Here is a 23,766-nt window from a genome sequence, read left to right on the forward strand (position 1 = left end):
GAAATTTTTACTTTCATGTGTTACATTGGCAAGGTATGGGGCAAATTTGGCGCCCCCCTTCAGATGATTAGGGGGGGCGGCCGCCCCCCCTGCCCCCCCTGTGCGCACGCCTATGGAAAAGTATACGAAGCGATTACAGCGGACCTTAGCGCCTTAGGTATCAAAAAGACCATTCGGGAGGTGAAAACAAAAATTGAAAACCTGGGGAACCAGTACAGGTAAGCAGACGTGTGCGCAGTCTTACCACTCGCCGCGGCATTTTCCATTCTCCTCTTATGTTGCCCTGATTACCCGCTTGTTTTTTTTTGTATGGTGTATTTATGCATGGAAACGTCTCAACCCATAACCGGCGAAGCTAGATATTTATGAACTTCACATGCCATCGCTTAACTGCAAGCCCATTGAATAGTGACGCCTTTCTCACGCGACTGGCTACCAAGCGCGCGCTGGGAATGGGGAATGTTGTAGATCACGTTGCTAGCGCATGTGGAGTGGAGTGCATGGAGGATATCGCTGGGGGTCTATTCGCCATAGTAAGGCACATTTTAGCTAGCATGGGGCGTAAAATGCAGTGCGCTCATAGTATGTGTATGGTCCCCAGTATGTGGCTGCGAGGGTCTTGTATGTGCCGTGAGTTTTCATTTTCTTTATACTTTTGCTCCGGCACATTATTTTGGTCAGGTCAGCACGCAGTTAACAATTTTGGAATTTGCTGTCAAAAATGAAAATACACAGGTTGATTTTACTGGAAGAAATAATTTGAAGAAATGAATACATTCTTGTAGCATCATAATTCTTCCCTAAACAGGACAAAGGGGACAGGCAGTGCAGCCATAAAGTGGAAGTTCTACTGGGCTCTGCACGAGTTTCTGCGTTCGCTGCCTGCTAATGACAGAAGCTTAACAGAGGAGTCTGGCTGCCCTGAGGCTTCTGTGGAGGAGGTGAGGAGGCAATGGGTGAACACCTGGTGAAGGTCTTATAGTGCGTGCTTTTATTTCCTGTTATTTTTTTGTTTTGAGGCGCACAATGTTGTAATGAAGAATGCAAGGGGCTTATCACGTACATTTTCATGCCCATGTAGTGGTTTATGATTGTGAATACCAAATGAGCGCTTCGACAAGCATTGCTACACATGGTACAGTGCGTCGGCAATAACCGCAATGCTAGCGTAAGTGGATACACGCACTAAAACAAAAAGGTTTTCATCTGGACACCATGTGGGTGACGTGTAACATAGCCCCCCCCACAAGTTTTTTTTAGAACATGAACAGAAACATGAGTAAATATTGCATTTGAACGTGTGAACTGTTTCAGATCATCTTTGAGATGCAGCATGGCAGCCCTGACGACGAGTGCGAGGATGAGGAGCCGCCTCTAGAGACCTCCGAACCGCCGCCAGATGACCCGACAACTGCTGGCGGTTCAAGCCCCAGTGCAGCGGAGCTAGACAGCCCAGCCAGCAGCTCCTCAGGCTCGGTGCGTTCAGCATCTGGGTCCCCGCGTTCCTCTGGCAGCAAAAAGAAATCTCAGAGGAATTTGCTGTCTCACCTGCTGGAAGAGCAGCGCCAGCTGCGCCTTGCCATTGAAAAATCGCGGCAAAATGAATTTTTGCAGCGTCAAAAAGAAATCGAGCAACGAGAAAAAGAAATCGAGCAGCGTGAACGGCTGGTCGCACTGCAAGAAAAAGCTGCCGAAAGAGAGGAGCGCTTCATTGCTGCGCTTGAAAAGTTTTGCAAATAAACGCTTTGCGAAAGCTAAACGTGTCCAACTGTGCTTACAACTGCTTGTCTTGCTTTCCGATGATCAGGTCAGTGACTGCACGTTTTTCGCATCCTGTGTGCCAGTGTATGCAGCCTGAAGACAAAATATTTAATACTATATAATAGGGATTCAAACTATGCCAAATGACAGCCTGGTATAAAGACACATTTACACACTTTATTATAGCACCATGCATTGTCTTGTGCACTGCAACAGGGTTAAACTGTACATCCGTGACGTAGCTTTTAAAGAAGATTCAAGTTTCGCCCAAGGGCCATACACACAGTGCATGTCTACAAACCTACAGGGGTAGGGCGGACATGTTGCGTTCCTGCCTTATGAAGCCCTGTGGGCTCTTTTCCAAAAGTAATCTGCTAGTGCAGCACGAACTTCTGGGCCTCGCTGTCCGCACACGCCAGTGCTGTGTGTCGGTTGGCAGAGTGTGTCGATGGCACGTGCCTCTTGCTCCCACTGCTGCTCCACGGTGTCGCCCAAGTCCTCGCAGATGTTGTGCAAAATGCACGCAGCCTTGATTGCTCGTTTTGCATTTGGGAGCTTGCACTCCATTCTCTTCATAACAAATCTGAAGCGTGCCTTCAGCCGTCCGAAGGCGTTCTCCACCACTCGTCTTGTCCGCGACAAGTTGTAGTTGAAAACTCCCTCCCGTGTTCCACTTGTGGCACTTGCAAACGGCTTCATCAGGTTTGGCATCAAGGGGAACGCTTGGTCGCACAGTATGATGGGCGGAACGTGGGTTCCCTCAATCAGGGCGAGTGGACGCTGGAAGCCATCGCTTTCGACTGTTTCACAGAACTTCGAGCGTCCGTACACATGGGCGTCGTGACACCTCCCGGGGCTACCGACATTTATATACCGGAAACGGTACTTGCGGTCGACCACTGCCAGCAGTATCATGCTGAACCTGCATGAGAAAAGAAAATTTGAAATGAAACCGTCCTCTTTGAGAACACATATACACTAGTAATTAATGTTTTGTAGAAAAAAAACTTTAGCTGCAACACAGCACTTTTTCAGTGCTTTGTTTGGCGAGAGCTGCTACATGTTAAGAAAAGGTATATCAAGTGGAAAAAAGCTAACGTAAACGAGCTTAGTAAGTACATGTTAGCGGAGACCAATATTTTGCTGCAGGTGAGCACAGGTAACATTATGGTACAAAGCTAGGCAATTGGAAATTCTCTGCTTGCGTCCTGCTGATTAGTACTGCATAGCCTGCGAAAACATGTAGAGCAACCTACCATCCCTTATAGTTGTGGTAGTCAGTTGCGTGTTCTTTGGGCGGCGAAATCGGGAAATGGCAGCCGTCCATGGCGCCGAGTGTGTGAGGGAAGCCGGTGACAGCAAAGAACTCCCGCAAGTGTGCAGCCATGTCCTTGCGGGAAACCATGCGGATCCATTCTGCCTCGAGCATTTCGATCACAGCACGAACAAACTGCCGAAAAATGGTGTTCACAGTTGACCGCCCCTGTCCGAAGAGATGAGCGACGGTACGGTCTTCTGCGGTCGAACACAGTTTCTACAGGCCGATCGCCACTCTCTTTTCTGCCGAAATTGCCTTCCTCATGGTCATGTATTGGCGCTGCAGCACTGGCCGGCAAGACTCCACTATGTAGCGGAACGTTGCCTGTGATACGCGGAACGCCTGCTTGAAGTTTGCTTCCCCCAAGTTCGGCAGAGTATCTTCGAACCAATTTTCATTTCTTGGGTAGGACCACCGTTCCCGGAAAATGGCATTTGAGGTTTCACAAACGGCTGCAGCAAGTGCTAAGGAAGTCGCCGCTAGTTGATCTTCGTGACTTTTCGTGGCGCTTTCGTGAAGAGTCGAACTTTGCGGTCGTGCTAGATCTTGTTGCAACTCTATCTGGCCGCTGATACGCTTTGCTCGCATGCACAAAGCTGCGGCGACAGCCTTTTTCACGTCGCTCATCGCGGCGTCGTCTCCGCGCGCCGCCATGTTTGTGGACAAATTGCGGTATGGATCATGTCGGATCTGCTTGTTATTTGTCTTGGCTTCGTATGACTTACTGCAACAAATTACGGCCTAAAAAGAGTGCGCATAACACATGCTAAAACATTTTAAATACTTTTTCTCAAAGTATAAACGCTTATCTGGATTACATCATCATTCCATGCAATTTCGAGTGCGCCAAGTATACTACCGACTGCCATTGACATCACACGTGAATGACATTTGGTTTGTTCGTGTAGCACCTATGCAGAAAACGAATGTCATTTGAAACGAATCTCATTCGTCTAAAATGACATTAGGTTGGCACGTGTGACAGGGGTATTAGATCTACTGATAGGGTTTTGTCAGATTGCTGCGGCTCGGTAGACACGCGTCCATTTACGAGTCCATTGTGGCAAAACACCCTAGCTAATCGTTTCTCGATGGGTTTGGGAGGGTGGGTAAGGGGGGCGAACGCTGAGGACAGTAAGCGCGTTTACATGGATGCGACAGTAGTGTATCGCATTTGATTTGTAGCATTACTATTCGCCGCGAGATCGACATGTAGGTGGCGATAGTGGCGCGCTGCTAGTGTGAATGCTCCTCTGAGCGGCCCGTAAGACTGCACACTGTGGGCGCGCTTCCTGCCTTTTAAGTGCAATGCACTTCTTAAGCGACCCTGACCCTGCGTCCACCGGCGATGTCCGCGCACGTGGAGATGGGCGCGCGCAGCCTGGCCGCTGACATGGCACATACCCACGTGGGGGATTGGCCAGGAATCTCCTCGTCTTCCTTGGCAACGGGGGGAGATGGGCGCGCGCTGCCTGGCCGCTGACATGGCACATACCCACGTGGGGGATTGGCCAGGAATCGGCTGTGAGAAGGGCTAATGCACCCGCTTAAAGGAGTACTGACACGAAATTTCAAAGCTGAGATCCGCTCTAGCAATCAAGTACAACGACAACACAAATAGGTGTCTGTGAATAAATGCATCTTTCTTTCTTTGTAGTTGTGTGTGTGTGTGTGATCTCTCTTTCGCGAACATTACCGAACCGCGCAAATTCAACTCGTGCATTCGCACTTTCACATTCTTCCCCTCGGGGAAATGCGGGGAAATTTTTTTCCCCCCATATGTGCACACGAAAGCCGCAAACAACAGTGGTATGCTGTAGTTCGGTTCTAAACGTTCAATGTATAGCATGGAAGCGGCACTAAGTCATCATTACTACGCCAAAAAAGCGACGACCCATCGGGAATCTCAGAATGTCCGTAATAGTGACAATGAAATTGTACGCTGTGGCTTGTAGCAAGCTCCATCTTTCCACACTATGGCTTTGAGCCTCCTATAAAAGCATAAGCAGAAACAAATCATGAAGCCTCGATCTCTGAAATTCAGTTTATAACGACAATCTCAATCGCTTTCACTGGTAGCATGACGCATTCTTGCATTTGTGGGATGCCCTGAAATGGTAACACCACCTACCTGCCCCGACATTCTTTCTAAGAGCTTACGATATTTTTTGTGTGTTCGAAAGGCAACATAAAATTACTGAATTTTGATCAGCGCAGAGATATAAATGTAACCGCTCTAACGGGTCTTTTAAATGAAATTTTAGCGACTCTGAACGAAGGTTTGATGAATAATGGTGTCGGATCGCTTATTTACGGCTTTCGTCGCAAGTGAACTTGCGAATTGAATTGTCAACGCACGCAGTACAAACATCTCATGTTTAGCTAGGTTTTCGCAAAGTGACAAGCAGGTTTACAGTGTGCAAACCAAGCTTCTGGGACCTCATAGTGAGCACAAAGTTTCTGTTACGGCTGCTCTGTTGACCATTTGCGTTCCTTTTAAAATCTAACAGGTGCCTGCAACAGCGAGATGTGTTTGCATTCTTGCGCATAAGGTCGCTTACGAACCCTAAAGATGGCAAATGAAGTTGCGCTGTTGCAGATGTAGTAAAACGTTTCCTTTTTATTTGTCGTTGCAAATCAGCGCAACGGGTTCCCGGTAACTACTTTGTTTTGTAAACTGAACAGCGCATTTGTCTTGGCATTTAATTCTTGAGGATTGGTTAAAAAGATGCAAGGATAAAGTTGTCTGTGCATTTCGTTTTTTTTTTCGGGAGGGGGGAAGGGGGGTCTGCCAACGTTGCAAGAGCAGCGAGAAGAGAACGCATGTAACGCGAAAAGCCAAACGTTGGTTATCAGTATTACTTACAATCGAAAGTACGCTAGGCCCCGTGTTCTGTAGCGGTGAAAAGGCATTACTTCAACACGCATTTCCAAAACTGATTAACCCTTTGGTCCGAGATTTTCCAGGAATTGTGGTTCGCCTTTTTCAAAATTGTATTGAAAGCAAGCATTGTGGGAAAAAATTAAAAATAAAACAGCGAGCCATGCCACACACCCCTCACACATGTGGGCAACAACGTGCATTATATTACGCGATTTCTCCTCTTTCTGACCATATTAGGCATTTATTTCTGCTGAGTGAGGCACATTTCTGGACAAGGTGTCGGGATTTGAAAATGTTATAAATGAAAATGACACACGAAATGCCACATGACAGACGCAAACTCACAACTGCTTGCTTTTACCGAGAAATCCCCCCTAATTACCCTTGCGCATCTATAGAAACGTATTTTAAATAATACGTAAAATTAGCAACTCAGTATAAACAACGACTGCCCAAAAATAATATCTATTTTGGAAAAGGTACGGGAAGAACACGATCACACAGGCGCTTGCGGGAGTAAAATACGTCCCCGATAATGTATGGGCGATAGCGCACGGGTCGTGGGCAATTGTTTTTGTTTGTTTCTTCTTTTTATAGGGAAACAGCGTAATGTTAGAAGGGTGTGGTAAATGCACGGGTATGCACAGGTTTTGTCGCTTCTTACCCGTTTCACCTACTAAACTTTTATCCTTTAAATAATCACCACGCCACCTCCAAAAAGCACCCTCCGACGTTCCCGAAACGGCAGACGGCTGCACTCAACAATAAGAACAGTGCAATGTGTGGAAGCAATGTTTATAACACGTTTCACACTCAGGCGGTTACCACGGCGCACATGTTTCGTGGAATTAAACCAGCGCATTAACCCGCAACAGCCGCTGATTATTGCGTTTCTAGAGGAAAGGCGCAAGCAGAGCTAACTATGTCATCGCTTACTGTCAAACGAGTACACATATCGGTTGTTTTGTCGTGTGCAGCACGCGTCTTGCGCCGCGCGCAACGCGAACAAGCAGACGACCCGAGAGCGCCATCCACACTAGGAGCCAGGGGCCGACTGTGTTCGCGCTCGGGGCGAATAGGCCTCGTGCGCTGGTATGGTGGCGCCACTGAATTCTAGAGTTCCTGTATATGCTCCCTACGGGAGCAGAGTTGCGCATAGGTCCGCCATCTTGACCGCCGAGCATCCAAAGCAGCGTGGGAAAGCCAACTGTCGGGCTTGGAGTAGTGCGCACCGCGCGAGGGGAGCGTAAGCGCGCCCCGACGTCGCTGTTTTTTTTTTTTTTTTGTAACGCGCGCTTTGCTTTATTATTAGGGGTGTTTTCCTATAACGCATATCCTAATATCGGGAAGATATGGCTGTGCAAAATGTTCCGAAATGTCCCTCCAGGTCTTAACAAACATATGTGTTACTATAAATTTAACGAAGACGTGACTCGTTTTGCTCAATAAACCTCCATACTGGTTAGATGCCTGGTATAGAATCAGCACGCGCGTATATACACACTGGGTTATTTGGAACTCAACCTACAGTTTTTGCAGTCTATAGTGCATGTCGGCAAACTTTCATGCCTTGACAACGTAAAGTGATGTGACCAGGCATCTAACCAGTATGGCGGTTTATTGAGCAAAACGAGTCACGTCTTCGTTAAATTTATAGTAACACATATATGTTTAAGACCTGGAGGGATATTTCGGAACATTTTGCACAGCCATCCGATATTCGGATATGCATTATAGGAAAACTGCAGTCAAGAGGAGGAGGAGGAGTAAGGAGAGGAGGGGGAAACTTTGTTTAACAATTAAATCGATCTGGTTAGCCTGGGGAGGGGCAAACCATGCAGTGTATAAGGGTATTCAAAAATTGCAGGTCTCTCTCTTGCCACACGGCGTGTTTCAACCCTTCCAGGCGCGAAGAACAAATCCTATTCTACTCGGGATGGCGTTCTATGATTTTCAGAAAATTACTTTTACTCTCTTGTCTTGGACTGAGGACCCGGCCCACTAACCAGATCGATTTAATTGTTAAACAAAGTTTTCCCCTCCTCCCCTTGCTCCTCCTCCTCCTCTTGAGTGCAGTTTTCCTATATCGCATATCCGAATATCGGGAAGATATGGCTGTGCAAAATAGAGCTAGGCGTCAGCTTCTCATGTAAGCATTCGAACAAAATTAACAGTCAGCTGCTAATAACCGACAACAGCGAAAATGGAAGACCAAAACAACTTCTAGGCCTTCAGGGCTGTCGGCTTGACCGCGTACTGAAGTTGTGCAGAAAAGATACTCTTCATGTACTAGCGTGTTGCGGCTTGTCGCTCTCGCGCTACGAACTACGAATGTGACATGGCAGCTGCGCAAAATGTACGAAAGACGCCGACAGCAGAGGGCAGCAGCGGCGTTGCAGCCGCATCGCCGGCTTCTCTGCGGTGCGTGGATGCTTTTTATGCACGTGACGGCGATCAGCGAATAGGATCGTGAGCGGCGAATGGAAATCAAAGGCGCAACTCTGCTCCCGTAGGGAGCATATACAGGAACTCTACTGAATTCTAGAGTTCCTGTATATAGATAGCTCCCGCAGGGAGCTAAGAGTTGCGCGACCGACCGCCATTTTTGTTATCCGGATTGCTGCGGGAAAGCCGCCCGTCGCGAGTGAAGGAGCCTCGCCGCCACGCTTCCGACGGCGGCCGACACGCGGTGGGGGCGCTTCAGTCGGCGGCGCCTTACGGCGGCTACGCTGGATTCCTGCGATGTCGCTCACGCTTCTGCTGCTGCTGTTCCTGGGCGGGGCGCGGTGCCGCCCGCGTCGGCGGCTGCGGCGCAGCCGTAGTGGGGGCTTCTCTGCGCGGCATGGATAACCGGACTGTCGCAATCACGGCGGCGCGTGGAAAAGGGTCGCGCAACTCTTAGCTCCCTGCGGGAGCTATATACAGGAACTCTACTGAATTCGAACCAGCAGCGCCCCCTGTCGATCCGCGCCGCATCTTTTGCTCGTACCGCGCTTCGCCGGTCCGCGTATCCCGTGCGCAGGGCCAGCGTGACTACGCGAATCGAGCCGTGCGTGAACTGTTCTGCGGCTTCGAATAAATAGGAAGCCCTGAGAAATACTTGAAAAATAAAGGCTACTTGACCTGCGAAAAAAAAAAAAAGAAAGACTAGACGCCAGCATCAACGCAGAAATTCAGACCGAAGCAGGGCCCTCTACATTGCCCCGGAACATGGTGTGATTCAAATAAATAGTTTAAAATGCAAGTGCGGCTGGGAGTAAGCAAAAAATATGGAATATAAATTTTAATCCATCAGCATTTTTTGCTAATACCCCAGAGCTAGTGTTGTACGGAACGGCGTTCCTGGAACTAGTTCCTTTTTGGAGGAACGGAGGAACGCCACCGTTCCATTAAGGGTCGGTGGAACTGTAACGGTAACTCGTTACGTTTTTGAAGGAACGGCAGGAACGGCGTTCCTGCCGTTACATCGCTAGGATTTGGCTGTTTTTGATGCCAAGGCTCGAGCACAAAAATCCACAAAGCGCTACTGCGTTTCTCTTCCTATAAGATGGTCAGTTTGCCCGGCCTTTAGCCCTACGTGCTTCCTCGAAGGTCAAAGGCAGAAGAATAACCACGCAGCAGGCCGCAGCTTGTGCTTGCTTTCATGCTGGTTGCTTACGCGGCGTTCGACGGGTGAACAGCGTAGCCGCGAGAATGCTTTTCACCCTTCATCGTTTGTCTGGGGAGGCCAGAATGCGCGTCTGGCCGATAGAATTGTTCCCTGGCGGGGAAAGAATAGAGAGTTTTAGCAGTCCGTCGGTTCTGTCCTATGCGTTGTTACTGGGTTGACTGGGACCCGGCTGGGTGCTTGGGCATTCGTCGCGGTAGGGGGATTAGTTCCGCGTTTCCGCACCCTTCCTACTCGCCCTTCCGCGCGCTCAAGCGGGATTCACACGACGGAGAAACCCTCTCTTTTTGGCCCGCGGGACCCGCTCACGTGACCGGTTTTAGGCTCCGCCCCTCGGTGGGGATAGCACGCGGTGGCTCCGCGAAAGAAAATGCCTCCGCATGTTTTCGCTCGACGGCGGTGGCCCTCGGCGGGGAATAAAACCTGTTCCTCGGCGCTGTCGTCTGCTACTCACTCCGCGTAGCTCCGCACGTGTGGATGCGCCGCCAGGCCGGATAATCCGGTCTCGTGCTGTTGACGTCACATATCCGTCCGCCTCCGTGAGAGGGTTCCTCCGTCGTGTGAATCCCGCTTCAGGAGCAGACACGTCCCGGTCAGCCCGGTTAAAGCGGGATTCACACGATGGAGAAACCCTCTCACGGAGGCGCACGGATATGTGACGTCAACAGCACGTGACCGGATTATCCGGCCTGGCGGCGCATCCACACGTGCGGAGCTACGCGGAGTGAGTAGCAGACGACAGCGCCGAGGAACACGTTTCATTCCCCGCCGGGGGGCCACCGCCGTCGAGCGAAAACATGCGGAGGCATTTTCTTTCGCGGAGCCACCGCGTGCTATCCCCACCGATGGGCGGAGCCTAAAACCGGTCACGTGAGCGGGTCCCGCGGGCCAAAAAGAGAGGGTTTCTCCGTCGTGTGAATCCCGAAAATGCCTCCGCGTGTTTTCGCGTGACGGCGGTGGCCCTCGGCGGGGAATAAAACCTGTTCCTCGGCGCTGTCGTCTGCTACTCACTCCGCGTAGCTCCGCACGTGTGGATGGGCCGCCAGGCCGGATAATCCGGTCACGTGCTGTTGACGTCACATATCCGTCCGCCTCCGTGGGAGGGTTCCTCCGTCGTGTGAATCCCGCTGTAACAACGTAGCCAACGAAACGGACGGACTGCTAAACGGGATCCGGACATTTCGGTGTCAGACATTTCGGTCCAGGACGTTTCAGTGTGCACATATTTCTGTGCACGGACATTTTGGTGCATGACGTCTTGGCCCAGACATTTTGAATGAGGGGATGTCCCAGGCATTCTTTGTGAGAGGATGTCCCAGACGACTATCTTATTGTAGTGAATAGGGGATTAGCGTATCAAGATTTGATAGTAAAAAATGTGATTAACACCTTCAGTCAGGCGTCAAAAGCTCTCAAATTTACGTGTGAGTTGCCTTGTGATAATAAAATCCGCTTCCTTGATTTGCAGCTTTCGTTCAGAGGAGGCACGCATGTTTGCTGGCAGTACAGCCCGAGGGCGCAAAAACAGCTTCTTCCCTTCAATAGTGCGCACTCAAAACTAGTAAAAAAGGGTGTAGCGATGACGTGTATTCAAGAAGCCTTGAAAAAATCGTGCGCTCACAAAGTGGAAGCTAGTTTCCACGATCAGATTTTGAGGCTAAGCCGGGCCCATTTCCCTTCTTCGCTGATTTCGAGCGTGTGTGAGGCTCTTTTACAAAAGGTGAGGCGAAAAGATAGCCCTGACGAACTAGATAGGCTGGCAAAAAGAAAAAAGGTGCACGTCATACCGTATTTACACAGGGTCTCGCATAATGTAAAGAAAATGGCGCAGAGGTACGGGGTAAATGTCGTTTTCAGCGCCCCGGAAAAGTTGTCAAAAGTTTGCCCAATGATGAGCAAAAATCCGAAGAAAGAATCTGAACCCTGTGCAAAAAACCACGCTGTTCGCTACACCGACTGCAGGATGGGTGTAGTTTATGAAATTCCCCCGAGCTGCAAAAGAGTGTATATTGGGCAAACTGGGAAATGCTTCAATGAGAGGGCAAGGGAGCACAATTGGGCAGTTGAAAATAAAGCTGGTGGCCACCTATCTGATCACTGCAAACGATGCAAGTGTAGCCCCCTGCTAGATAGGACAAAGTTCTTGCGGAAAGCACGAGGAAGGCTTGAGCGCGAAATTATGGAAGCTCTTTTTATTAGACAGGCAGGGGATAACTGCGTGAGTACTCCGTCCTTATCGCTGACTGATAAAGAAGTGGCTTTTTTAAACACGTGATGCATTTAGACGTGACAATTGCTTCTCGTTTTTAGTTTTTTAGTTTTGTGTATATAAGCAGCATCTTTTTCAATAAATTCTAGTTGGAAGTTCGGCACCGTGTTGTGAGTTACGTGTTCCTCTCGTCCCTGTTTTAGCGCCGATTAATTTTTAGCAATATGTACCAACTCGCCCACATCAAGCTTTTGTTATTCTTTGAACATTTTAGCTTTAATATTGTAATTCCGTGACTTGATATGATTTTACGTTCGAGACTTGTGCTTTCTCCGCCGTTCGTGGAAACAAACGCTTAACCCTGGCGGAGCATTACCACGTGAAACCCAATATCTGTAGTAGATGGTAAAAATTAACGTTGTTAATTTGGATCCGTTCAACCATTTTTTTTGTTATTTTAACATACTTTAAGTGTTACCAAAGCGCTTTCCTTTCACTTCACCCAACAGTGCAAGACGCTGCTGCTTTTAGTCTATTCCGCGCCCCCCCCCCCCAGCTAAACTTCCGCGAAAAAACAACAGAAAAACGAGGTCGATTGAGCGCGTGTGCATTTAGTTTTAATTATTCTCTCAATCAATCTCGCCTTCGTTGCATTCGGTGTCAGCTCTACTTAAAACTAACAAACCAACGATCGCACTTACGGTGGCGTTATTTAGGGGAGGGGAAAGCTGAGCCCCGCCGGCAATCATCCCCCTAAGTAGAGAGAGAGGGGTGTCGCTTGTGCTTCACCATTGCGTCGACTGGACTCGAAAACTTGAAGACGACTGTTGCCGCTCTCGTCACACTAGCCTATTCATTTTTTTTTTGTCCTTATAATGGGAGGAAGCGATGTATACCTGGGGTGCCCATGATATGCGCGACTTGATGAGTTAATTCCCAAGGGGGCGACTGAAGGCGCAGAAAGAGCGATTCCTGGAGTGGGGCCGCCGTCGGTATGACCGCGATGCGCGGAAGGGCGTAGCCAGCAAACGATAGTGGCCATTGTGTCCTCAGCGGCTTTTTGGGTGGCTTTTTGTGTCACATTATAGAGGTTACGTGCGCCCATGGTGAATTTAAAGCTTCTTCTCTGTTTTAAACGCGAAGTGTGCTATGTCATTGTTCTCAATGTATCACCCAATTCCTGCAAAAGCCTTCACTAAGAGGCTAGCGGTATGTTCTAAATAAAAAAATAAAAAATCACTGCGGTGACGCTGCGGAGACCATGAACTCCACCACGCCAGTAGGATTTTCAGGGGAAACCGAAAATGATGTGGCAGAAAAAGATATCTGGTCGAGATTCAAGTGTAAAGTCTGGGGTAGGTGCTGCTAGGACAAATAATTAAAATGTGGTAAATGTAGGCTTGTAAACATTAAACGAAGGTTGGTTTTCATGAACACAATGGGTGGAATTTGTATGCACAACCGGTACGCGCTTAATCAGCATTTAGGACATTAGAACCTGCGGCTGTTTTCCAAAAGGCCCGTTCTTCCTCCACGACAATATCCTAGACCAGTGTTCCCGAATTCATTTTAGCAAGGCAGTCCAGCCTACGTAATACTCTTCATAAGGTTTTCTTCATTCTGGGGGGTAGCTAATGTTTCTTACTTTTTGGATACTGAGAGTGTGCATGTAATTTCTGTAATTTGAGGGTGTGTAATTAAAAAAAAATACAAAAGAGGCGGTAGACCATCGTAAACACCAGTTAATTGTCCTAGCTAAAAAGAGCGGATATAAATTGCTTGTCATAAATGAAAAAAAAACGTGTGCTAAAGAATTCAATCGGCTGCATAACAGGTGTCCCCAGGAAGAGGTATTAAACAAAAATATATAAATGAAGAATTTCTAAAAATACCTGGCAAAGATCGAACATGGCATCAATAAAAAAAATAAATTCACTGCTCCAGATTGTTGTCGATAACCCACGTTAACCGGAAATAAAAATATAATGGCTGTCGCAAAGAGGCAAGCACCGGATAATCTGGTCGCCGAAATGTCCGTACACCGAAATGTCCGTACACCGAAATGTCCGTGCACCGAAACGCCCGTACACCGATATGTCCGTACAACGATGTGTCCGTACACCGAAATTTCCGCACTGAAATATCCTGCACCGAAATTTCCTTCCGGCGCTCCCTGAAAAAAATTCGCCTAGGAGCGTTTCTTTTGATTATCTTTATCTCCAGATAATCTGCTGCCGGTGGTGTTAATATTCGTATAATATACGTAGTTCGATGTGAGTTTTAAATGTCTCACTTAATTTCGACCCAGGATTATCCGACACGATGTTTACATTCAAAAACCTAATTGTAACGTTAATGTAACGACACGTTCCAATTTTCGAAGTGGAACTGGAACGCGTTCCTTTCGCAATAAAGGAACTTGTAACGGGAACTCGTTTCAAAATTGGCAAGGAACGAGGAACGAGCTTTCGTTCCTATTTTGGAGGAACGTGTACAACACTGTCCAGAGCCCAATATGTGTAATGCCTGGCATTTGCACAATTACGCACAATGGGAAATCGAAGTTGTCGCGTCGTAACAGTATAACTGTAGACCATTTGTCAAGTGAAGTTAAAAATACATACAGGAAAAAAGAATAAAATGAACTTGCTATAACGAGAAGTCTACCTATTCACAACAATCACACGATTAATAAAACAAAATTATGAAGAACCTGGAAATACAACCCGAAGAACACAAAAAATTATTAATACGCACTGAATCCCAAACACCTTGCATTCACACAAAACGGCTTAATTATTAAAACATTTGTTGTATAATAACGTAAATGTAGGTTATTTGTGTAAGAAAAACTAAAAATACCAATAGAGCTAGAAATGAACTAATGGAACAAAAAGAAAACCAATTCGCCGCACTCACCTGCTTATGGATTCCAAAATAACACAAACTACAAAAGCAAACAAAAACACGAAAAAGTCAGAAAAGCACCCATCTGGCTGCAATTGAACGCCTCAAGATGAACAGATAAGCGGCATAGGAATCCGTACACACGTACAATTCTCTAAATTTCTCGAATTTTGTGGATATTTCACGTACATAATCCCTTGCTTCGTTTCTGTGCTCGTCGGCAAACCCAAAGCGTTTTCTCTTTTTTTTTTTCTTTGGAGGAAGCTGCTGGAAGGCTGTGTGCCTCGGCTGGGGCTAACACGCGGCGACGGCGATTTTACATGAGTAGCCACGGCAGCCGGGCAGAAATTGTCCACGAAGTTGCCGGGCGCGTGGAATATGCCATCTTTGCGTCCAACGCAGGACACACAGCAGCAAATAAAACGCTTATTTAAATGTTAGCACGACGACCGCTATTCAAACTGTCGAACATCGAAATTAGTGTACACGTCACCCGAAAAAGGTGCCCGCACAAATTTCTTGATGTGAAATACGGTTTTGCTGATGTTACTGCGTGCGAGGGCAGCCACAAAAATGTAGAGCCCACATAAGCTTCGACAGATGCTGTTGACGAAGAAATGCTGGAACCAAGCGTTGAGGTGATCAGATGGCTTCTCGGAGCGCAGCGTGCGCTCTCGTTAATAACAGTCGCATAAAAACCAACATAATTTATTCTTCGGCGATGTTGCAGACTTGTTTTTGTAACTGTTGAGCCATTGGCACCCATAAAAGTAGGCAGAATTGCTTATTTTTCACCCGTAAAGGCGCCGTTCTGTGATACCTCCGCCGCTGGCGGCGGCTGACCGCAACGGCCCAGCACGAGCAAAATATGCCGCCGCGGCTGCCAGGAGGCGCTGCCTGTGCCGCTCAAGTAGCAGCGCACTAGCGCTATACGCCTCGAGATTCGCGATCGCTGCGCCGCCTGCCGCCGCTTCTCCGCGGCGTTTGCGGGATTAGCGCTGCGTGGCTGATAGGTGGTCATGCAGTGTTCTGGTTCTCTTTCGCTTCTCTTTGCCTTTCCGCGCTCTAAACAACTTGTTATGGTGACGTCTGTAAGCTAACTGCACGTTTAGGGCACCTAAAAAAAAACAGCTGCGTCTTGGTAGAGCGCTCTAACGCCAACAAGAGCTACCCGGGGAGGCGGTTCTGCGCGCTTCTTGGCCGCTCTTGCGGGCGTCGGCGATGGCAGCAGCATATCACCGCTGTCACCTTCGAACACGTCAGCACAAGTGAATTCTATTTATTGTCGCCTCGCTTAGACCTGATATTGGCACTGTAAGTGGTTGGTTCGTTTTGCAGCGCAGACAACAAATGCGGCTTTGCTTCGAATATGTACGACGTAGAAAAATATGTTTCGGGGACGTGATAACCCAATAGCTGACAAAAACTTGTGCCTTTTATGGGAATATAAGCCACGCGAAAATGTTAAGTAGACTCAAAGGCTGTGCATTGTCAGATATGTGCCCACTCATGCCTTATAGTAAGAACCAAGGTATATGTTAATGAAACCACGGGAAAATGAATGGTCTGCAAGTAAGGAATAAATAGAATAGTCGTACGGGAATGAAAAAAAAAAAAAAACGAGTGCAGCTTCTGAAATGCTAAAGACGTTTGTTCGAGCAAGGTAGTATTCACCAGACCAACTAGATGCGAAATGCACTGATATTTCGCTAGACATGGGGGGGGGGTGAGGAGGAGGACGCTTAACTATCGTTGTTTACAAATGCGGAGCGGAATCAACGAATGAACGTTTTAGTAACCGCACACACAAGATGCGTGTTCACTTTTCGTTTGTTTTTAGCCTTGAAAAACGGCTGGTCACTCGGCGGACTCATTTTTTGAAGAATACAGGATAGGCAGTTCACAAGCGATACGAGGTGTCGTTGGAAGAGTTGATTGATTGATTGCAGGGTTTAACGCGCCGACGCAACGGAGACGATGAGGCACGCCGTAGTGGAGGGCTCCGGATTAATTTTGACCACCTGGAGAGCCTTAACGTGCGCCAAAATCTCGTATACACGGGCTCGTTGGAAGAGTGTCGTATCTGATAAGGGCCTCTGATTTCGGTTTATGCTAGATTCTGCAGTCTCCCTGTGTCATGACTCTTACGACGATGTTTCGAATAAGAGTTTGGTCACGGACGCGGATTACTCTATAAGCCCATCTTCGCGCTTCTCGTGGAGGATAAATGTAACAGATGAATCTTTGGGAGCGCTCACCTCGGGACAAGACGACCCAGCATTAAATTTGTCGTCGTGTGCTGACTCCGGAGTGTAATTTTGCATTATCCGTCGTACTTCTTTGGTACAGTGTTTGTGAAATTTATGCCGCATTGGCTTGTTCATGGTACTGATCAATATCTGATATGTGATATTGTCAGGCGTAACTTGCGTGCTGTCAGGTATGAGTGCTCCGCTAGATTTTGTAAGTGCACAAAGTCGATTTACATCATAGTGTGTATGGCCGCAACATGACCATCGGAGCAAACACTGCTTACGGAGACACTGTCACTAAATTTCAGGGCAGCGGAATTGCAATCAGCTGCATGCAAATGCTGGCTTCGGGACGCCGGACTGTGACACACGCCCGGCGCTCATATAGATCTCACTAAGATCGCGTCATAAACGTTTATACTCTCGTGAACATGCCACGCTTGCAAACAGAGTGCCTGCCCCACGTTATTCGGTATTTCGAACGCGGACAAACGATAAATCGCTGTCTTGAACGAGCCCCAAAAGCAACGGCGACAGGGGGGAGCGGGCCGGGGACTCCCGTGCCTGCTTTCGAAACGGGCCGCTAGGGGGATTTCAGTGGCGCCCCTACAGGCCGCGCTCGAGGCCAATACCGCATCCCATCGCATCTAAGCAGGACACTGCGCTAGGGGTACGCCGCGCATCCGATGCGCTATACCAGGGTAGCTTGAGAACGCAAATGCGACTTCCAGAACGCATGTAGCGGCAGTCGCATCGCATTTCTAGGCTCGGCTCGTGTGTTGGGAACATTAGGCTTAGCATCATGGCGGATATTTGATCGCCGATGTCTGTACAACTGCGGATGACGATCCTTAACACCACTTTTCACCACACACTATATATCTAAATATATATATATATATATATATATATATATATATAGTGAATCAGAAAATGGGAAATGAGGGGCTCAGTGAAATAAGACAGAAAATAAGGGTTGGCAGTCAAGAAAACCTCGGAAAGCAAAGGGGAGGTTGTGGTGGGTGATATAAACAGATGAAGAATTTTTGGAGTCAGAAAAAAATTGGTGAAAAAATGCCCACCGGGTGGGATCCGAACCAACGACCTCCAGAATACCGGTCTGGTGCGATAACCACTACGTTACCGGCCGGGCTGTTTCCCCACCAGTTTCTCGGGTATTTATGTTAAGGTATTTTTTGTTTCCTGTACCTTAACATAAACACCCGAGAAACTGGACCTTAAAGGTGTTGTGCCACCAAATTTGTTGCTTGTGCATTCTTTGTCGCAAACGTTTTATAATTCGTTAGAAAGCATGATACATGCTCTCACATGCACATATTCTGAGTAAAAAATTTATTATCGCATGGTTCATGTGAACAGGATTCGGTTTCGGTTTCTGGGCGCCGATTCAAGCACTGACGTCACAGTGTTGCGAGGAGGCTCTGCCACGGCGGCGCTGCGGTACGTTGCGACTAGGGTGCCTGGATGTTCCTCCTCGCCGAAAAGGAACATCCAGGCACCCTATTGCGACTTTACTGCGGCGTCTGCTCCCCCACATACGTGCTTCACCACGGAAGTAAACACGCCGACTCGTCACGTCAAGCCGCGACAGCTCCGACGCGAATTCTCTGTCTGCATCCTCGGATGCAGACAAATGAAAACCATGGATTTGCAAACCATAAAAATGCTAAAAGAACGCTCAAAAAAAAAAAAAGCTGCCCCCGCCGCGAATCGAACCGGCAACGTTGACCGGGCGGGCGGAACGCGCGAGACCACTGAGCCAGCGAACTTTTTTTTTTCTCTTTGTTACCGTTTGTCTCAAACGAAAAACTAGGTTACAGTAATTTTATAACATTCGCCACCTTTGCGATAAACACAAGTTTAAAATCTCTTCAGTTGAACAAGGTCATCAAGCATTGGTAACCATTCAGGTGGTTCGCTTAGCGCTTTGTATACCTCACGTATGTTGACCATACTCTCAATGAAATACTCTCTGGCGGGCCGCGCATTGGGATCGGCATGCCTGTCAGCCATCCTTGTGCGCCACAAGCTGTGCATGCTGATCAACATAAACATGTCGAATGGCACGCCCCCTGTATCCCACACAGACAGAAAACGAATCCCGAAAGGGTTTATGGGCAGGTCCTTCTTAAAGGGACACTGAAGTGAATTTGTCAAGCTCCCGTTTATGCTTGCACTGCGTAGACTGGCTCAAATTAGCACACTTTTCATCGTTTATCCGGTTGACAAATCGGTAATTATTTTACAAAGCGCGAAAGAAGAAAAACTACCATGCGCAGTTTGCGGCGGCCGCACCAACTAAGGCTGTGACGTTGGGAGGAGGGGCGCCGTGATTGGACGATGCCCAAGGTTAGCAATCATACAAGTTTCGGTTTCGGTTTCGGTTCTGTAAAACATAACCAATGGCGTTGTTGGATGGGCATTCTCAATATCTCAGTAATCATCGTACCGCGCTTCTGCCATGTTGTCGGCTGTAAAATGCACAAGATAAGCCTCCCAGGACAGCTTGTAGTCGTAGCATTCACTAGCCGAGACCTACGCAGTGCATGAACGCCCTCCCCGTACCCGCAGGCGCCCAAATGTCATGCGCTTTTCCCCCATATTTGGAGCTTGCCTCCCCTCATGCCTGTATCGTAAAAAGCGTGTTCGCACCAGGCCAAGGGTCTGTTCATTCTGGCCTGTGCCCACTGCCTGCAAGCAGTCGGTGCTTAAGGCAACAGCACGCCAACGAGAACTCGCTAGCGCGCCAGTGCCAGCCTGCGCGCGTTTTGTGAACTAGTTCGTGTAGCCATGAACGTCGCGGCCCCAAAAAAGGTGAACTCAATATAGAAAACATCGGCGGTAAAGAAAAAAGTTAACTTACAAAAAAAAAGCCCGTACCCGCGGGGATTCGAACTCGTGACTTGAAAAACACTTGCGGTGACACACCAAGCGCCCCAGACCACTGAGCCACGGAGCTTTTTTTTTTTTTTTCTTTAATACATGGAAATTTTAGAGAGAAGTCAGCCAAGACAATTGACACACAATATAAACACTAACAGACAGCAAAGGGTAAGCACGTCAGTCTAACAAAGGTTGGCACCAATTCAAAACTCAGGCAAGCAAACGCACGCATCCAAAAGATGCAGCCACTCTGGTGGATCACTCTGCGCAACGTAAACGCTCCGTACCAACGCCGCCTGTTCCCGAAAAATGACCTTGGTCGGCCGAGGTGGTTCAGCATGCCGATCAGTCATGCGGTACTTCCACAAGCTAAACAAACAGAGCGGGATGCGAAGCCTTTGCTAATATAGGGTATATATTGTACAACCGGTTTACACTTTTATTTAGTTTTGGCATTTCAAGCAGCTTAGGTGACTATTTGTTGTACTGCGCTCGTGCAGTAAGCGTCGCCCGAGTTTCCACAGTAGCTCACGTCTAGCAATTGCATTTCGTAGACGGAAAAGCGTTCGCAGATGCGTAGTCGTGCTGCTGACCGCTGTGCTTGTTCGCCCAGCGCAAAAAAGTGCTTCCCGCGCCCTAGTTTTACGCTGTACGGTAAAAATATCAGTTGATTTTATTTCCTTAGTACCTATATTGACTTCGCTGACTCTTCTCCCGCCTTCAAGAGGCCTTATATTTTCCTATTGGCGTACCAGTCATCGAAGCGTCGCATGTGCGCTGGTGAAGCGCTTGTGTGAAGCGACCTTGACTTGGAGCTAGATACAGTGTACAAACAAACCAAGTAAAGAAAGGCACATTCTTCCATTCACAAACGTGTCCTGGCTTCGTTTCAACTAAGCGAAGGAATTGCGACCAAGCAATTTTTTTTAACCTCCTTGATTGCGACGACCCGCCGGCGGCCGGCGGACGAAACGTTGGGCCGACTGACTCTGTCGGCCGGGGAGCCGTGCAGTAGCGCAGCCGTGGCGCAGCCAATTGCCAGCTCATCCCCTCCTGACGTCACACGAAAACGCCACAGAAAATGGGCGAGCGTAAAGAGAGGAGGACAGCATTTTCGAATTAGTTTTTCTACTAAATAAAATCGCGTAAACGCGCCTAGAGTGGTCGAAACATGGCCTGGGGACTCCGGACTACAATTTGCGCTAGCGATTCCGCAATGTTTACATATCACTTCAGTGTCCCTTTAACAGTGCGCTGTAGGATGTCCCAGTGAAATCTCGCGTCTGAGCAGTCCAGAAAAATGTGGCCAATAGTTTCCGGCTTTAAGCATATGCGACAGTTAATGTTCCAATGAACAAACGATTTCACACCGCGATATAGCCGGTGTACTAGATGGAGGCCCATCCTTGGAGTCGTACGTCGGTGTTTACTAGCTAGTTTACAGAATTCCTGGCTTGTAAACTCACATTTTTTAAATAGCGCTTGCGCAGCAAGGTTCCGCGAAGCCCCCGCGACAGCTTATCGCCATCAACTCTGCTCTTCTGCGAAAGCGCTCGCAAAAATAAGTGTGCCCGGCTGCGACTGCGATTTTGCACTGAAGGGATAGTGCTTGCCGTACTTTGGTTTTACGTTTTACGTTAAAAACCTTTGCCGATACTGATCTCTTATTACCCAAATTACCCTACGTAACTGTTCTTCTGCACGAAACTGACCTTATATTTTCTACAGGCGAGCCGATCGCACACGCATTCCGGGGTAGCGGCGTCGCCGAAGAGCACGGCCGAAGCGTCGAACGCCAAAATACGGATCGCATTAGCGCTAGTGTTGAGTTGTATGGGCTTCATGGAACTTACTGAGTTTATTATTATTACCCTCCAGAAACTAACAAAATAGAGTCGCGTTCATTGCGGCACGAATGTTGTCGGGGCGCAGTTTTCGCTTCTCGGTCGATTGACGACGCGTCGTGCGACCAGTCAGGCGACCGGTTTTGTTGGCGTCTTCGGTCGGCGAGTCAGTCACACTACGGCGACTTTTTATCGGCCGACGTGTTTGTGTCGCCGTCGGCGTGGTGTGACAACGCGGTCTGGCAATTCGGCAGTTGGCCGATGTTTTGGCGACTCGTCGGCGTCGCGTCGTCGTCGCCGTCGTATCGGTATAGTGTGTCGATACAACCAAGCCAATCCAAGCGACCAAACAAACTGTGGTAACTGGAGTTAACGTTGACGTCGCTCGAGTCGCTAGCGTTATATGACGTCACAAACTTTGCTGTGCTGGCAATTCACTGACGTCATGGTTAGTGGCGCTAGCGATGGGTCCCGATTTCCAGAAGAGCATTTAGATAATTTTTAGAAGCGAATTAAAATATATATTAAGCGCTTGCTGTACCCAGCACTTCGTGTTGATGGTGGTTGCATGCAGAGGAAGCCTACAGCAGGCTTTTTACAGACTTAAAATTTGGTGGCACAACACCTTTAACATAAATACTCGAGAAACTGGTGGGGAAACAGCCCCGCCGGTAGCGTAGTGGTTATTACACCAGACCGGTATTATGGAGGTCGTGGGTTCAGATCTCACCCTGCGGGCATTTTTTCACTAATTTCTTTCTGACTCAAAAAATTCTTAATGTGTTTATATCACCCACCACAACCTCCCCTTTGCTTTCCGAGGTTTTCTTGACTGCCAGCCCTTATTTTCTATATATATATATATATATATATATATATATATATATATATATATATATATATATATATATATATATATATATATATATATATATATATATATATATATAGAAAATAAGGGCTGGCAGTCAAGAAAACCTCGGAAAGCAAAGGGGAGGTTGTGGTGGGTGATATAAACACATTAAGAATTTTTACTCTACGCTGCGGCCAAGGACGGACGGGGTACTCGTCGCCTTCTCCGAACTCGCCGCCCCTGTGTAACTTAATCCCTGTCTTCCGCGCGGTCCGACCGCTATGCGGCTCGCCGCTGGCTGCCGCTAGTGCCTTTCTCTGTCGCCATGTCGCGGCCCTTCAAAGGGCAAACAAAGTAGACTTATCACCGGTTTCTTGGTAAAAGCAATGATTCTCCGTTTAACGGTCTGTTCTGAACCCACGAAACAAATGCCGGGCCAAGACCGCGTCCTTAGTTACTACACCACCGCCCCGCTCTTCCCATCTGTGCTCATGCGTTGTCTGTATTTTGTTTGTCAGTTCTCTTTCATCCCAGCCGCAGCGGGCCGACAGAAACCTTTGGTCCCGCTCCCTTCCCCCACCAGAGCCGTTTTCTCACTAAAACCACCGCCTTTCCTCTTTTTCTTCCTTTTTTTAATTTAAATCCTCTCCACTCAGCAAGTGCCCTGTTGTTACCCGATTTTTTACGCTCTCTGGCGTATTCCCCTCCTTATGAGGGAGAGAAGGAGAGACTCTCCCTCGCATGCAGTGTGCATAAGGATTCGGTGCTCATTTTGGGATTGTCCCTGAGGAAGGAAGTTCCACTTCCGAAACTGTCGGACTAATTTATAATAAACAAGTTAACCGCAAAGTTGTTCTTATCTTTTACCTGACCGTTTCTTCTGGCCCGTTGCAAAACTCATCGAAATCTATATATATATATATATATATATATATATATATATATATATATATATATATATATATATATATATATATATATATATATATATATATGTATATATATATATATATATATATATATATATATATATATATATATATATATATATATATATATGTATCCCCCTTCTCGTATGTGGAACTTCATTGGCCGCGATAATTGCCGTTTGAGCAATCGGGGACCAAGACATCTGCCGTGGCCTGTCTTGATTCTTCCGCGCAGGTA

The 23,766-nt window shown here is 47.8% G+C and overlaps 1 protein-coding gene across 1 annotated transcript; it reads left to right on the forward strand.

Annotated features, from left to right (window-relative positions):
* The first annotated feature begins 803 nt into the window (after positions 1–803).
* Positions 804–1,803, forward strand: LOC144142011 (uncharacterized). Its single transcript, XM_077673441.1, has 2 exons — positions 804–941; positions 1,315–1,803. Exon 2 carries the CDS (start codon positions 1,327–1,329, stop codon positions 1,738–1,740), a length of 414 nt encoding a protein of 137 aa, XP_077529567.1. The 5' UTR covers positions 804–941; positions 1,315–1,326; the 3' UTR covers positions 1,741–1,803.
* Positions 1,804–23,766: the final 21,963 nt, after the last annotated feature.

This window comes from Haemaphysalis longicornis, unplaced genomic scaffold (genome assembly GCF_048455015.1).
Source record: "Haemaphysalis longicornis isolate Haplotype H1 unplaced genomic scaffold, Haemaphysalis longicornis Haplotype H1 scaffold_6, whole genome shotgun sequence".
Taxonomy (NCBI): Eukaryota; Metazoa; Arthropoda; class Arachnida; order Ixodida; family Ixodidae; genus Haemaphysalis; species Haemaphysalis longicornis.